The sequence below is a fragment of the Odocoileus virginianus genome, chromosome 7 (assembly GCF_023699985.2).
Source record: "Odocoileus virginianus isolate 20LAN1187 ecotype Illinois chromosome 7, Ovbor_1.2, whole genome shotgun sequence".
NCBI classification, from domain to species: Eukaryota; Metazoa; Chordata; class Mammalia; order Artiodactyla; family Cervidae; genus Odocoileus; species Odocoileus virginianus.
This window is the reverse complement of record NC_069680.1, coordinates 67,152,243-67,168,726: the sequence shown is the minus strand read 5'-3', so window position 1 is coordinate 67,168,726 and position 16,484 is coordinate 67,152,243. Positions and strand designations below refer to the sequence as shown.

The 16,484-nt window shown below is 50.7% G+C and overlaps 1 protein-coding gene across 1 annotated transcript in view; it reads left to right on the top strand.

The window, feature by feature from the left end:
* The window catches only part of DLG5 (discs large MAGUK scaffold protein 5), a 122,505-nt gene that overhangs the window by 36,203 nt on the left and 69,818 nt on the right, over window positions 1–16,484 (top strand). Inside the window, exon 2 of the mRNA XM_070470915.1 lies at window positions 12,950–13,018. Within this exon, the coding sequence (XP_070327016.1) occupies window positions 12,950–13,018 (69 nt within the window). The remainder of the gene's footprint in view (window positions 1–12,949; window positions 13,019–16,484) is intronic.

The following is a 16,484-nucleotide window of genomic DNA, read 5'->3' as shown; positions in this document are numbered from 1 at the left end:
GGTGTCAGCAGGGCTGGTTTCTTGTGAGACCTGTCTCTTGCATTGGCTTATAGATAGCTGTCTTCTCTCTATATCCTCAAGGGTCTTTCCTCTGTGTGTGTGCATTTGTCTATATCCAAATTTCCTCTTCTTAGAAAGATTAGGGCCCACCCTACTGACCTGGTATTAATTGGATTTCCTCTTTGAAGACCCCATCTCCAAACATAGTCACTAAAAAAAATAAAAAATAAATAGTCACAGGCTGAGATTCTGGGGAGTTAGGACTTTGACATTTGAATTTCAGAGGGGACACAATTCAGCCCTTCACAGATTATTTCTATTATGTGTGGTTCTGTAGTGATGAGGGACCCTGAAGCTGGCCTTGGCGCCGTCTCCAGCTCACCACGTGACCTGGCTCCGTGTGTCTCCTCTGGATATCCTTAGAAGGTCAAGGCTGGGTGGTATAGAGGCCCCATAAGCTCTCAGGAGGCTGAGTGCAACTGAGAACGGGGATCCAGCAGTTACTCTTCAAGCTTTAGCTCAGCGTTGGCCTTGTGCTGGGGCCGTGCATGAGGCCAGCACGGGGACTCAGGGGTTCCCATTGACTGAAGGACGCTGGGTGCGTGTGCTGATAGATGGCCAGTGTGCCGGGAGCTGGGAGGACCCCGAGGTCTTTGGGGACTGATGTGCTTTGGTTTCATTGCTACACTCTGTGGTTGTGGATGCGGATTTGTTTTTTTTTTCCCCTCCTTGCACAAGAAAGTGAAATACCCTCTTCTGTTATCACGATCAACTTTGTCTCGTGAGGATTGCCTGTGTGTGTGAAAGGTAACCCACATTTGTGCGTTTGAAATACTTCTGTGATCTCCTCCCCCTCTCAGAAGCCTGGGGCGTTCTAGACTTCCAGGACTGAGGGGCTGGGGCTTTACTGGATCAAAGTCGTTGTAGGATTATGTGATGCTTGGTGGGGTTTGGATCACACTGAAGTCCCAAAGACTTTGTATTGCTTTAATGGAGAGGGAGGGAGATAAAGGTGCCTTCCCCCAACTCCCCCCACCCCCACTGTTTTTCGTTTGTTTTGCCTTTTGCTACCAGTTTTTCCGATGTGGTAAAGTAAACCTAGAATTTACCATCTTAACCATCAATGTTGTTAATAAACACATTCATAGTGTGCTGCCATCACTGCCATCCATCTCCAAACCTAAAATCCTTCTGTGATCATACCTCCCGCATTTCCTGGGGCTGATTTGGGACAATTCGTAGACTATGGGTGGCCAGATTTTGTCTGGGGTAGGGTGTGGGGGGCACTATTATTTCTTCATTTGAGGAAAGAGTGGCCATGGGCCCATTTTCTGGCCTTGGTTATGCACTCAGGTTTAAGGTAAATGTGAGCAATGGAGTTGATGAAATTATGGGTTAGAAACTGGAACATGATGGAAGGCTTTGTTGTGAGATTCTAAGGAGAAGGATGCTCTCAGTGTTTCACCTTTATTTGTGGCGGAGTGCAGGAGATGGCTGGCAAAAGGAGAACACTGCTTGAGTGTGTTCATGCAGTGGGTCACAGCCCAAGTCCTCTCCCTTGTTTGGGGTGTGACAACATCGAGGTTGGTGGTGTTTAGTTGCTCTGTCGTGTCCGACTCTTTGCGACCCCATGGACTGCAGCATGCCAGGCTTCCCTGTCCTTCACCATCTCCCGGAACTGGTTCAAACTCATGTCCATTGAGTCAGTGATGCCATACAACCATCCTGTCTTCTGTCGTCCTCTTCTCCTCCTGCCTTCAATCTTTCCCAGCACCAGGGTCTTCTCTAATGAGTTGGCTCTTCACATCAGGTGGCCAAAGTATTGGAGCTTCAGCTTCAGCATTTGGTACCTGAGCAGATTCCTGCAGGTGAGTGCATGTAGCTGTCCTTTTTGTAAAACTTTGTAAAATGTCCCTGTGGTTTTGGAAATGGACTCCTTTCATCTTCTTCTGAAGGTCCTTTCGAAATCCATAAAAGCATTGTGCAAATAAGTGTGAATCTTTCTGGGTGATGTCACCTTATCCAAGAGGAAAAGCTGTGCAAAGTGTCCCAGGGCTCTTGGATCGGAAAACCATCTGCTTGGGGCAGGACCTCTGAGAGACCCCCTGGAGGGTCACACTCTTCTCTATACTCTGTTTCTCAGAGCCTCAAGGAAAGAATAGATGAGATCATTGTCCTTTTATTTTCCCTGAGGGCCCTTTTGGTCCTGGGCATTTAAAGAATGTTGGAGAAACAGATTGGATTTTAGAGTTAATTCTGGTCAGTAATTGATTGTAGTAAGCTTGCTAAGAGCTGGGAACCTTGAAATAGTGTTTCTGTTGGTGGACTGGCCCTTAGGAACAACACAGATCAGGAGCAATGCATCCCTCCTGGTCTTGCCCTCGGCAGACATCACTGGTCCATCCTGGGCTCCTTTCCTAAGCACAGGTATAGCTTCATGCTCCTTAAGCACAGCAGGCAGTTGTCACAAGACATGGCAGTTCTTTCATGATGAACCTCTTGCCTTTTCTGGTCTAATCCAAGCCCTGCAATTTTGGTGGAGAAACCAAAGCCAATCAGTAGCCATACTTAATTAGCAGAACATCACTGACCTCCAGATGACCGAATCAAATGTTTGTGCTCTGTGTCCTAGCCTGGCATTTGGCACGGCAGACCAGCCCCTCCGACCACTCTATCCCCAACTGCCTTCTGGAAGACTTAGTTCTCTAATTCCCCCTGTCTCCCCAAGTAGTCTTTCTGTGTCTCTCTCTGAAATTTGTATTCCTTCTCCTGTCCCCACAGGTCACATGTCCTAGGATTCTGTCCTGTATATGCTTAGAACAGTAAGCTTCTCAGGTGACTCAGTGGTAAAGAATCTACCCGCCAAATAGGAGACTTGGGTTCCATCCCTGGATCAGGAAGATCCCCTGGAGAAGGAAATGGCAACTCACTCCAGTATTCTTGCCTGGGAAATCCCCATGGACAGGGGATCCTGGTAGGCTACAGTCCACAGGGTTGCAATAGAGTCAGAAATGACTTACTGACTTCAACAACAACACAGTGCTTAGAACAATACTTCCTGTGTGGGTGCTGTTTAGGAAGTCCTAGATCTGACCTTCCCCTTCCCCTTGCTTTTTTCTTACCCAGGGGCTTCACATTGCCAGTGAGCCACTCTAGGCTTGTTGCTCACATCTTCCACGCTCTACAGGGTGACTGTGTTAGCTTGAACCTGGCTCCCTAGCTCCAGCTTCTGACCGTCAGCGGCAGGCCACCTCCGCAGAGATTTCCTCTAGCACATTCATTCAGCCTGAGCCTCAGCAGGGTCTCCTCGTCTCTCTGCACCAACCTTCTTGAGTCCTCTGTCTCTGTTAACTGAAGTACCTCCCAGTACCTTCACCTGGACCCAGTATCACCCTCCACTTCTCCCCACCCACAATTCCTTCACCCGAGCCTGTCCTCACCTCTGCAGTCTCTGCGTCCCTGCTCTGCTCGCACTCAGGGGAGCTCTTGCAGGAGCATCCTAACTGTTCTCTTTACTTCCAGGCCTTTCCTCTTTCCACCCACCCTGTTCACAGGTGCTGGAGACATTTTCCTGACAGTCATCCCTGCTGTCTTACTCCTGTGCTCAGAAGCTTGGGGCGTTCTTGACTTCCAGGACTGAGGGGCTGGTGCTTTACTGGATCGAAGCCGTTGTAGGATTATGTGATGCTTGGTGGGGTTTGGATCACACTGAAGTCCGAAAGATTTAATATTACTTTAATGGAGAGGGAGGGAGATAAAGGTGCCCTTCCCCCCCACCCCCGCCCCCACTGTTTTTCATTTGTTTTGCTTTTTGCTACCAGTTTTTCTGATGTGGTAAAGTAAACCTAGAATTTACCATCTTACCATCAATGTTATTAATAAACACATTCATAGTGTGCTGCCATCCCTGCCATCCATCTCCAAAACTGTTTGCATCCTGCAAAACTAAAACTATACCCATTAAATAGTAACTCCCCATTTCCCCCTCCTCACCCTGGCACCCACTATTCTGCTTTCTCTACAGTTTTGACTGCTTTAAGTACTTCATAGAAATGGAACCAAACACTTTTTTTGTGTGTCTCTGTTACTCGCTTATTTCATTTAGCATAATGTCCTTAGAATTCATCCATATTGAAGAAGACACCCAAATCGCTTGCCTTTTTAAGGTTGAGTAATATTTTATTGTATGTGTATACCACATTTTGCTTATCATTTCATCCATCAGTAGACACTTGTATTGCTTATACATTTTAGATTTTGTGAATAATGCTACCATGAACATGGGTGTAGGATTACCTCTTTGAGACCCTCATTTCAGTGTTTTGGGGTAGATACACGAGGTGGATATATTGGATCATATAGTAATGCTATTTTTTATTTTTTGTGACACCACCATACTAGTTTCCACAGTGGCTCTACCATTTTACGTTCCTACCAGCAGTGCACAAGGGATCCAGTTTTTCCACATCTGTACCAAGACTTCCTATTTTATGATTTTTTTTTTTATAGTAGCCATTCTTAGCAATATGAGGTAGCTTCTCATTGTGGTTTGATTTGTATTTCTCTAATGGCTAGGGATGTTGAACATCTTGTCGTGTAGCTATTAGCTATTTGTATATCTTTTTTGGAGAAATGTCTATCAAGTCATGACTAATTCTGAACATTTTCTGTTGTTGAGTTTTAGGAGTTCTCTGTTCTGGGGTTTCCCAGGTGGTGCTAGTGGAAAAGAACCTGCCTGCCAGTGCAGGAGATATAAGAGACACAGGTTCAATCCTTACGTTGACAAGATTCCTGGAGAAGGGCATGACAACCCACTCCAGTATTCTTGCCTAGAGAATCCCATGGACAGAGGAGCCTGGTGGGCTACAGTCCATAGGGTTGCAAAGAGTTGGACACAATTGAAGCGATTTAGCATTCACATACTGATACTAATTTTCTATCAGATATGTGATTTGCAAATATTTTCTCTGATTCTGTGTGTTGCCTTTTTATTCTGTTGATAATGTTTTTCCATTTACCATTTTAAAAATTTTCATGAAGTCCAGTATGTCTGTTTTTTCTTTTGTTGCTGTGTCTCTGGTGTCATATCCAAGAAATCACTGCCAAATTCAGCATCTTGAAGTTTGCTAAGAGGTTTCTAGTTTTAGCTCTTATCTTTAAGACTTTGATTCCTTTTGAGTTAATTTTTGTACATGGTATCAGGTAAGGGTCCAAATTCATCCTTTTACACGTGGATATCCAGTTTTCCCAGCATCATTTCTTGAAGACACTCTTCTTTTCTCGTTCGATGGTCTTTCAGCACCTGTCAAAAATTACTCGGCCCTTATGCAAAGGTTAGTTTCTGGGCTCTGTGTTCTGTTCTGTTGGTCTGTATGTCTGCCTTTAGGCCAGTACCACACTGTCTGGATTTCTGCAGCGTTGTCCCCAGGCAGGAAGTGTGAGTCCTCCAGCTGTGCTCTTCTTTTCCAAGAGTGTTTTGGCTGTTTGGAGTTCCTGAGTGTCTGGGCGGAGTGGGAGAGCCCAGGCCCATCCAGCTTCTGCTCCTGTGCTCTTCCACTGTATGGTCACTTTGGACCTCCCATCCCTGTGGCAGGTGTCTCCGTAGGTTCAGACTCAGCAGGGCTGTTGGGGCAGTGGGAGGGTAAGTGGTTTTCCTCTTTGATCTCAGAGTCCTGGGGACCCAGGCTGGGCTGCCTTGGTGGTCAGTAATAGCCAAGGTACCACACAAAGCATGCAAGGGAGAGGTGTCAGTGCTGTTGAAGGAAGGGGGGGCGAACGGCAGCTCGTTGCTGATGAAGGCAAGACCTTTCCTTTGTAATGACCGTCTTTGGCCTGTGTGGACTGAATGTCCCTGACCTGTCCAGCCTGGAGTGTCATGTCCTTGCCCACTTTCTGGTCTGACCCCAGGGCCTTTGCACCTGCTGTTCCTCTACCTGGAGCAGTCTTCCTCCAGCACTCAGCATCCTCCAGGCTCCTTCAGGTCTCTGTTCAGATGTGACATACCAGAGAGACCTCCCCTGACACTTGTCCCATCATAGCCACCTCTCTGCCCTACCCCACTCACCCTCCATTTTACTCTGCTATAATTTACTTCATAGCACTTACTACCTGATGCAGTTTGCATCGGCTTGTTGAGTTATTTCTCTCCCACTTGAACTCCTTTGAGCGCCATGAGGGCAGGGACTCTGTCTTATTCTCTGCTGCGTCCCCAGTTTGTTCACTAAGCATTTGGTGAAGCAGCGGGCTTTGTGTTCCCAGGGCAGGCTTGCCGACTAAGGGATGGTGTCTGTGCAGAGCACCATCATTCCATCTCTCTTGAAGGGCTGACCGCTGCCCATATATGTGCAGGTGAGGGTCATGAGAAGGTCGGGGCGTGGCCTGGTGTGATGCTCAGCACACAGTGAGCACTCTGGCTTGTTATGTTTTATTCAGAGGACAAGAGATCTGCAAGTGAGGCTGGAAAGGCTTGGAATTGGCCATAGCTGGGCAGAATGATGGAAGGGGATGGGAGGCCCCCTCATCCTGAGGGGAAGAAAACAAAGGCATAGCAGGGCCGGATTCAGGTATTGGGAGCGGACACTCAAGGTCGAGAGTCAGGTAACAAGAATGGGAACTAGCGTTTATGGAGCGCTTGTCTGTGTGCCTGGCTCAGTCCCCAGGGCTTTACCTTTCGTCATTCAGTTCTCATAGCCCATGATTCTTCCTATTTCATAAACCAGGAAATGAAGTGCAGAAAGTGGAAGCAGCTTGCTTACGGTCCCACTGCTGGTAGGTGGCAAGCCTGAGCTCGGGGTGTGGGCCTGTTCTTGTACCAACAGCCTGTGGTACAAGGTTGTGGTGGAGGGCAGCACGTGCCACTCAGTCAGAGTCCAGGCAGGAGGCGGTAACCTCTTCTCCCTTTGCTGAGTTGTGGAGGGGGAGCCCAGACAGAGAGGAGGGTGCTACTCTGTTGTGACTCCTGGTGCTGATCAGAAGTTTATTCCAGGGCGCACGCGCTCACTGTGCCGTGTCTGCTGCAGCGTAGTGGAAGCTTGGCTGCCCGTGCTGCACTGTGTCCTGTCCCACCTCAGTGTGGCCTCTTGGCTGCTGACTTAGGGGCACGAGCTCTGGTGAGGGTAGCACAGCAGTGACACTGCAACCGGCCCCTTCTCCACTCTCTCCTCTGTAGCCTGTGTTTTGGGGTGCCCATCAGGTGTGGCTGTGCTCACTGATGATGAACATGCCCCATTACATCATTGCATTGTAGTAGAAGACTCTTGAAGTCTGTCTCAGCCTCCTCCCTACCCTCTAGGGTATAAATGATGACCAGCGCAGCCTCCCTCCCTTGAGCTGTACAGATCCTGCTTTGGGCCACTTTCTGGGCTTTCTAGGTCAGGTGATAACTGTCACCCAGCCTGGCCAGGAGGCACCAGCCTTCTCGTGCATGTCAGAGGTGGGCATGTCAGGTACATGAAGCAGGGCTTTCTTGATTGATGTGCCAGACTCCATGGCTGCTCCATTCCAGGGCCCTGGTCACTCCCTCTCTCCTGAAATGTCTGGACTTGTCAGCCTCCAGCCGTGGGTCTTCGCATTCACGGTCTGGGGCCATGTTGTTAAAGGAGGAGGAAGCTGAGGCCCTAGGGAGGGACATAGCTGCACTGAACTGTGGTTCTGCAGCGAGGCTTCTCAGCAGCCAGAGGCGCCCACCCTCCCAGCGCCTCCCGAGGTCCTTAGAAGCAGGGGAGGTGGGCTCAGCACGCAGCACTTTCACCTGCCTGCCTCCTTCTCGTACCTGCAGCTCATGTTGTCAAGTGTCTCAGCAACCAGCACGGTCTGGACATTGGGATGGGCAGGAAGGAGTAGCACGTGTCAGGGCCATAAAGCCACAGTTCATCCCTCTTTCTTGCTTCTCACTTACACAGAAGGGTGGGTTATGCCTACATCTCCTCCAGGCTGATCTGGCTTCGGGGTGCTTGTCCAAGCCCACTGGCCTCCAGGTCCCTTCCTCCATGAAGTCTCCCCGGACTGCCAGACCTTCAGAGCTGGGCAGCAGTCTTGTGACTAGGGATCAGGAGCACAGACGTTGAGCTGGACTGTCTGGGTTTGTATCCTGTTCACCCCGTGTCTTTAAGCAAGTTACTTCATTGTTGTAGCCTTTGTTTTCTGTTCTGTCACTGCAGGTGTAATGACAACCTCAGGGTTAGTGCGGGAATCCACTGAGAGAATACCTGCAGAGTTTAGGACATCCCAGCACTTACCGGGCTCAGGATCAGCTGCTGCTGTTATTATTCCTGGTATTGTTGTTATTGTTAGTACTCTGCAGTCCAGCAGCTTGTCATTGTGGACTGTTCAGCCTTGTCGTCCTGGCAGACAGCTTTCCTTATGGGTAAAAGGACTGAGGACGGCGGGGTTGGAAGGTCTGCTTTGACTGCAGAAGCAGCAGCTGACATTTGGTGCAGTGGCGAGGCCAGGCGCTGTATCGCGGCCTTTTCATATTAACTCAGTTGATGTTCTGTGAGGCTAGTACTCCTCTTGTCCTGTTTTACAGACGTGCAGGCGGAGGCGGTGAGAGGCTGAGGGTACACAGCCACAAAGGGGCAGAGTTGGGAGTTGAACCCAGGCCGACCGGTACGGTCAGCGTTCTAGTCCCTGCTCCTTCGGGTTTGCAGGTGGGCCCCAGGCTCAGAGAGGGGCAGGGCCTTCCATAGACTCTCAGCAGGCAAGTCGCCTCCAGAGCCCCTGGCTTCTCTTCTGTCTCTTAAGCCCAGCCCAGTGTCGGACTTGCAGGGCTCAGCCGTGTGCTAGGACACGTGGGCATGAGAGTGACTGGTTACCCTTGGCTGTCTGTGGGTGGTCAGCTCTGAGCCGGAGGGAGGGTTCTGGGGTGGGACAGGTGGCCTGGTGGTGATCCTCCCCGCCCTGTCGCAGAGCCCCAGGAAAGAGCGGCTTGCCTCTCCCTCCTTCCCTGGTGCTGGAGGAGGTGCGTGTCCTCCCAGCACCCAGCGCCGTGTTGCTGGATGCCTCAGGCTGGAGCTCCGAGAGGACTCTGTGTGCTGCTGGAGGCTGGAACAAGCCCCTTTGGTGTCTTGGTTTCATGGGGAGGAAGCGGGAGTCACCGGGGCCTTTACAAGCCCCAGGTGAATGGAGGGGTGTGTTCTGGGTGGGAGGGGGCCACAGGCCCCAGAGGGGGCCTTGGAGGGCTGGGCGTTCTGTTACCGCTTGGGTGATTTTACTGGAAGTTCTTTTGATGTGGTCTCTGTGACCCAGTGGGGCTGAGTCACAGAGTAAATACAATTAGCATTGTGGCCTCTGGGGAAGGACGCAGACAATGCTTGTGGCCCAGGCCAGTCCCCGTCTGCCAGCTCTCTCCCAGGGCTTCTGCCTGGCTCCCACGGGCATCCCTGCCTGCTGACTCGGGTCAGCCTGCGTTCAGTCCCCCTGTGGCCCTCACTCCTTGCAGGCGTGTTAGAAATGCAGAGTCTCAGGCCCCACCCCAGGGCTCCCCAACCGGAGCCTGCACCTTGACCATTCCCCGGGTAATTGCTGTGTGGGGAACCCCTTGTATCATCACTCTGCTCCACGAGGCCATGAAAACCTGGCTCCCACTCTGCTCTTCTCTGGAACTCGTTCACAGTCACACGACTTTCTCCGGGCCCTCTCAGGACCTCTGCGCAGGCTTGTCTGAGTTTGCGGCGACCGTCCTGAGGGTCGGTGCCTTGGTGCTCTGTGGGGGTGGAGGGGGAGGCGGCAGTGGTGTGGAAAGCTGGCCCCCGTTCATCCAGATCTCTGTGAGAGGTGGAGCGTGTGCCTTCGGATTGGGGGTGGGGGGGCGGGGGGTGCAGGTGCCTTCAAGGGAACTCATACTTGCTCACAGGGCCAAGGGTGAGGGGCTCTGCGGGGCAGCGGAGCGTGCCCAGTGAGATGGGATCCCTGTCGGCCTCCAGATTGGATTGTGAAATCCCGGGGGTAGATGACGTCTGTCTTACCCCTCGGAAGCCATCGCTTAGCAAGGACACCGCGTGACTTTGGAGGAAAGTGACTCCTTTTGCCTTTTCCCGACAGTCCTGACCACACGGGCTTTTAAAGACAACAATAGCCACAGAGACAAAGCATGACCAAGACAGTGTCGTCTTCGGACCTCCCCCCCTCCCCCGAATGACGTCTAAGGCCCTGGGAACATTGTAGAAACTGGGCCTTGTCCAATTTTCATCGTCCCCTGGCAGCCCCAGCACTGGCTCCCAGGAGCCCTGCCAGCCAGCTCGGGGGAGGTAATGCCTGGAGATGCAGATAAAGATGTCGTGCCGCCCCCGGGTCAGGCCCCAGAGCCCCATCAGGTCAGGACAGAGTGGGCAGGGAAGAGGAACAGAGTGTGTTCATTGGCCAGTTGACTCCTCCCAGCCAGAGGGGAAGGTGGGAGGAGAGAGAGAAGGGTGTCTGCCAAGTTTAATTAACAGTGGAAACTGGCCACAGGGAGGAGAGAGACAATCTGCAGGGGAGGGGCGGTTTACTGGAAGATGGGCTGCTGCTGATGCCAATAATGAGAAAGAGGCACTGCGTTCTGCAGGGAGCATCACCAGAGCGCAGCCTGTGGTGTCGTAAGTGGGGCTGGGCTGAGCTCAGATCTCAGAGGTGTGAGCAGGACAGTGTAGCTGTGCCTGCTTTATCTGAGTAGATGTCTTTGAAAACAGTCCACCAACACACCAGCCGGTTTGGTATATTACTCCCTAACCCCTTCAACTGCCCGCCTCCTCATAACAGCAGCAAAAAATAACTAAAAAAATAGCAGTTGAGTTTAGCAGATAGGCATGCTGTTGTATTCTGGTTTTTTGAAGATACACACAGATTGGCTGCTTTGCACCTGACTTTAGTTCATAGATCTTTATGTCATGCTTGATGTGTATGATAGGTGAAGAGGAATGCTTTGAGAAGTCTGTGATGCTCATTGTTGAGACAGAAATGAATCGTGTGGGTTGAATTTGAAATGCAGGATATAGCTCACTGAACACTGCTTAGATATTTTTTAGTAGGATCAATAGAGGACTTGCTGGGATGCTGGGGGTTTTCTGGTTCCATCTCCCTTCAGAGGATGTGTGGAGCCCACCTGTGATATCCCTGCCAGGTGGGCATGGAGTGAATGCCTGTGTCGTGAGAGTCCCTAGCACCTGGGTCTTCTTGGACTGAGGCGGCACTGACCGTTAGGCTACCCTGCCCTGCATCCAGTAGCTGTTTCAGAGGTGCTGTTGGAGGCCAGTTGAACAAGTTGAATCCCTTTGGGTGGTCTTTTCCACTTCCTGAGCAAGCCTCTTCCATCCATGCTATGCACCCAGAGGTTTTCCAGAGATTCTCAGAAAATGTGATAATGAGGCCACTGGCCATTCCAGGCCACTGTTGCACTGCTTGCCATTAGAAGTCCCTTTTTTCTAATTTTCTTTTTTCCCCCTCTCTCCTTTCATCTCTCTCTGGTGGGCACACCTGCTGTTAATAGCTCCCCAGCATGCTGTCTATTCTGCCAGGGCTGTTCGTTGCCCTGCCCTCTGTGTGTGGTCTTCATCTTTCCCCTCCACATCTTCCCCATCCTTTTAGGGTCTCCCCTGTCCCTTGGCACACACGTTCCTCCCCTCATCCATGAGTTTCCTTGCTCTTCTCCTTCTCCCCTGCTCACTCCATGTGTTTATCCCTTTTCTTTCTCTTCTGAGGGTGTGCAGGTATAGAGTAGCTAATCAATAGTTGAGATGGGAGAGAACCTCTTAGATTTGACCCTGCATTTTTGATCCTGGAGTCCAAGGTCTCATTAATTCTTGGTTGCTTTCTGACACCAAAGCCCTAAGGCTCATTCAAAGGCTTTATTGCAAAAATCTCATCTCTGGCTCACCCACTTTGCCTGGTACACACACGCCTTCATTGTGTAGTTCTTTTGGTTCCAAGAACAAAACATTGCATTCTTCCCATTGTCTTGTTTTATTTGACCCACCATCTCTGCATGTTGTGCTTTTTTCAACTCCCATTCAATCTCTGTCCATTCGCCCACCCTCTTGCTTTTGTGTCATCTGTAGTCTTGGTAAGCAAAGCACACCTTTGTTTCTGTTCATGATGGGAAACGTTATCTCTGAAATGCGACAGGGGAAAGGACCTTATGAGCAGTCTGGTTGAACCCCTTCATGTTACAAACTTGAGAAACAGAGATCCAGAAAACCGAGGCCACTGGCCAGCCACTCACATGTGGGTGAGAGCTGGGCTCAGGCCTGGATTTCTTGACCCAGAGGTTTTTCCTGAGGCCAGACAGGTAACATCCTGGCTTTGAAGATATTTAAATTCAAAACAAACCCTGGTGGTTATGTGTCTGCCACTAGGAGTCAACAAGTGTCAACCTCCCTGCCACCACCCCCCCCCAAAAGCTTGTTATCCCCCAGCTTTGGTGACTGTGTAATTGCTGATAATTTTGAGTAACTTTTAATAAGGGGGCAGCCACTGACTAGATTATTAAGGACTGAGCTTGAATACAGTTAGAACCTAAGAGCAGAACAGTCTGGCATGAAGAACAAGTCTGGCATGAAGATGCTTACTTAGGCTCTGTTACTCTCTGTATGGAAGCCAGAATCACCCTGATACAAACCTGTAGGAAATCCCCAGGCCCCTTGTCACCCTGGATGTGTGACTCCCTTGCTAAGTAAGCCTTTCCCCAGATGGCCTGATAAGAAGCCAGCTGACTAACTCTAAGCTGCCCTCTGCCCGTGCAGAGATCAGTCAGAAGATGGCCAAAAGTGAGGTGGAAACTGAACAAAAACACCGCAGACGAGACCCTGTCGACCACGTCTCCCCGGCCTGGCCCGTGATTCTGACATCTAGTGCTGGCGCGGTGCTGGCTCTCAGCCTGGCGCTCCCTGAAGTCAGTCGGTCTGACCGTGGTTTCGGGCGTAGACCAGAGAGCCCTTTGGGGTCGGTAACAAATGGCCTCTCTTTCTGCCTGCAGGCTCCACCTACAGCGTCTTGTCCATCATGCCCTCAGACTCGGAGAGCAGCAGCTCACTCAGCAGCGTGGGTGAGTACCTCCTCCCCGGAGGACCTCAGGGAGGCGGGGGGCTCGGGGTGCGCCGGGGCAGCGGGGTGCATGGTGGGAAGTTGGCCCTCGCCTGTCACCTCCCTCTGCAGTCTCTCTTCGCCCTCTTACTGGAGGAGGGCGGAACTCTGCTGTTGGCAGGGGCGTGCGTGCTGGGGAGGCACCCCGTTACCGCTTCTCCACTCTGTCCGGGCCCAGGACCTCGCAGAGAGCCTGTAGTCCCCTGCCGGTAGCGCCCGGTGCCCGCCGTCCAAGAGGCCAGCCCCTTTGGGAACTGTCCTTTGTGAGCAGGAACAGCCCAGGGGAGTGACTGTGAGTGTTGCCTTGAGGGCAGGAGTCGCCAGTTCATGCTGAATCGGGTGTGTGTCTCTGCACGTGGGTTCCAGAAGCCATAGAGCGAGGCTGTCCCTGCTGTCATTGGAGATGTCTCCAGGGAGGAAAGTTGTCAGTCTTCCAGTCTTCCCGCATCTCCGTGGCCTGTCCCCTGTGTCCCACCTGTCCTGCGTGTAACACCCTAGTGTGGCTCTGTGTCCTGGTCTGAGCTTGACACCTTCGGTGGTGAGTCCTGGAGATTTTGAGTCGGAAGGCCTCACAGATGTCATCTGGTCCAATTCTTTCCTTTTCCTGCAATAGACAGATGGGGAAATGGAGACTCAAGGGGATGCCTTGTGTCTGAGATTCTGGAACTAGCCGGGGAAAGGCCTCTTGTGAGTTAGACTGATCCAGAGCACCTTCTGGGTGGCAAAAGTGGGCTCTTGATGAAGTGGTGAGTAGGCAGATGTAGTCCTTGTGCTCATGGATCTTAGGGTCTACTGGGGCAATAATCAGGTGAGTAGACACAGTAAGTAAGGTCAGAGTGATGAGAGGGGTACCAGAGGGAAGATTGTATTCATTTTCTAGGGCTGTCCTAGCAAAGCACCATAAACTGAGTGGCTTACACTATAGAAATTTATTCTGTCCAAATTCTGGAGGCCAGAGTCTGAGAACAAGGTGTCGGCAAGGCCACGTGCCCTCAAGGACACCAGGAACAGGTCTTTTCCAGGCTTCTTTCCTTCTGGTGGCGTGTTGGTAATCCCAGATCATCCTTGGCTTGTAGATGCATCACTCTAGTCTCTGTGTGCATCTTCACATGGTGTTCTCTCTCTGTATGTGTCTCTAAATTTCCTTTTAAAAACAGGACACCATTCACACTAATTTTGGGACCTGCCCTACTCTAGTATGATCATTTGTAAGGGCCATATTTCCTAATAAGATCACATTCATGTTTACTGGGAATGAGGACTTTAGCATCCATCTGTGGGGCAAAGTTCAGCCCCTCAGAGGTCCCTGCATCCTCCTTAGGGTTCAGGGAGGACTCTGCTGGGACCATAGTTCACTTTGCCCTGCCCGCTTTGGGTTGGTGAGATACAGCGATTGAGTGGTGGAGTTGTGGGGATTTTGAACATGGGACTGGCTTTCAGGAAGGGTGTGATGGGGCAGTCAGATTGAGTGTAAGATGGGTTTTTGTAAAACTGAGCAGGTTGAGCTCTGAGCGCACCTCTCTTGCCCCACCCTTTTCCAGCTCTGTATTTCCCTTGGGAACAAGGTACAGTGGTCTAACTGGCATCTGACAAACCCATTCACATTGACACTTCAAAGCTTGAAGTGTTGCCTTTCCTAGGAGCATTTGCATTTTAAAAGGAGATTCTAGAGAGATTGCTTAAACCACAGCAGTTATTGTTAATGGTGGAATTTCAGGCATGAGTAGGAAGTTAATTTTTTTGTGGCTGGACCTTTGTATACTTTGGAAGAAGCGTCATGTCAATGACCCACCAGTTGGCTCTTGGGATGGAGGGGTCACCAGTGTCCCTGGATATGTGTTGGCAGGCCGGCAGAGATTAGTGTTGTGTTGTACTTCACTGTCTGTACCCAGATCTTGGATGCTCAAGATCTGCGTGCATCCCTTCAGGTCAAAACCTCTCCAGTTGCCCAGTAGCCAAGTTCTCCTCCTCTGGCTTTTCTGCATAGAGTCAACACTGACCTTGGGGTGAGTAGCCCCATTTCTCTGCAGGCTGACCTCAGTGTCCCCATGGCTGTATTGGCCAGAAGGCTTTTGGCTGCAGCAGTACGAAATACCTATTCATACTGCCTTAAACGAGAGAAATGTGTGATCTTGCGTGGTAAAGGCGCTGAGGGTGGGCTAAGTACATCAAGTGTGACTTGGCGGGCCTCTGTGTGGTGTCTTCCCTCACGCCGATGGCAGGGGCAGCCGTCACATCTGGATCTGACAGCGTCCAGGGCTACAGTGCTCATTGTGGGAACTGCTAGCCACATGTGGCTATTTAAATTCCGGTGAATTAATGTGAAATGAAATTTAAATCACTAGTTTCAGTAGTCACACTAGCCACATTGCAAGTGTTCTATAGCACCTGTGGCTAGAGGCTACTGTAGTAGACAGAGCGGATAAAAGAACGTCCCTATCATCACTAGTGGCCCGGAGGATGAAGAAGGTCATCTCCTCTCATGTCTCCTGATGAGTAAAGAAGCCTTTCCCAGAAGGTCTTCAGCATAGTCCGCAGTCCCTGTTTCTTGCGTGCCCAAACCACCTCTCGTGCAGTGTGGTCCTTGGACCAGCAGCACCCAGATAGGTGATAGAAATGCAGGTTCTTGGGCTTCAAAAGCTCTGAGGATGGGTCTCAACATCCACTTTTAACAGCCCTCTTGTTTGGAGATGAGCTGACCTAACTTGGTCCCAGGCAAGGGCACTGGAATGTCTGTGGCCAGCTTGGACCAGTCCCTTGGAATGGAATGAATGGAGGGTCAGCCGTGGCCCACTGCAGCACCTTCAAGAGGAATTCCTCCTGGCTCAGCCGCATCTAGTGATGGGCAGAGCACTTCCTTACCTAGCCGTCTCAGGCGCACCATGGTCCTGGCTGAGGGGCTGATGAGTCAGATGGAGACTGGCTGTTTTTGTTTGTTATGGTCTTTCTCCATGAACTTAAGGAAAGGTAAGGTCTTATAATAAAAATATCACTTTCACTTTCCCACTTATATCTCCCTAGCCAAGAATGTTTGGAAAAGAGCAAGTTATACACAGCTAAGAGAAAGGTGGAACCTTGGGTATAGCATTTTCTCTATAACAGCTGATACCTGGCTGTCCCTCACCTCTTCCCAGCTCTTGTTAGGTCCTCAGGTAGTCTATCCATCTTAGCTTTCCAGCCTGACCCTGCTAACAACATATCAACAGACTTAAATGTTGCTGTATCTTTCTAGGCAATTTTCACCAGCTGAGTACATGTGGCTTCTTTGAGGCTTTCCCCCACCCCATGTGGCCTGTTATTTAAGTAGGCTCCATGAATCTGCCCAGGAGAGGCACACTCTTTTCAGACAATCCATATTTTTTCTTCCCCATTCACCCTGACCTCATTTCTCAGGTGCCTTTTTTTTTTCCTCCTCCCTCATCTTGGAT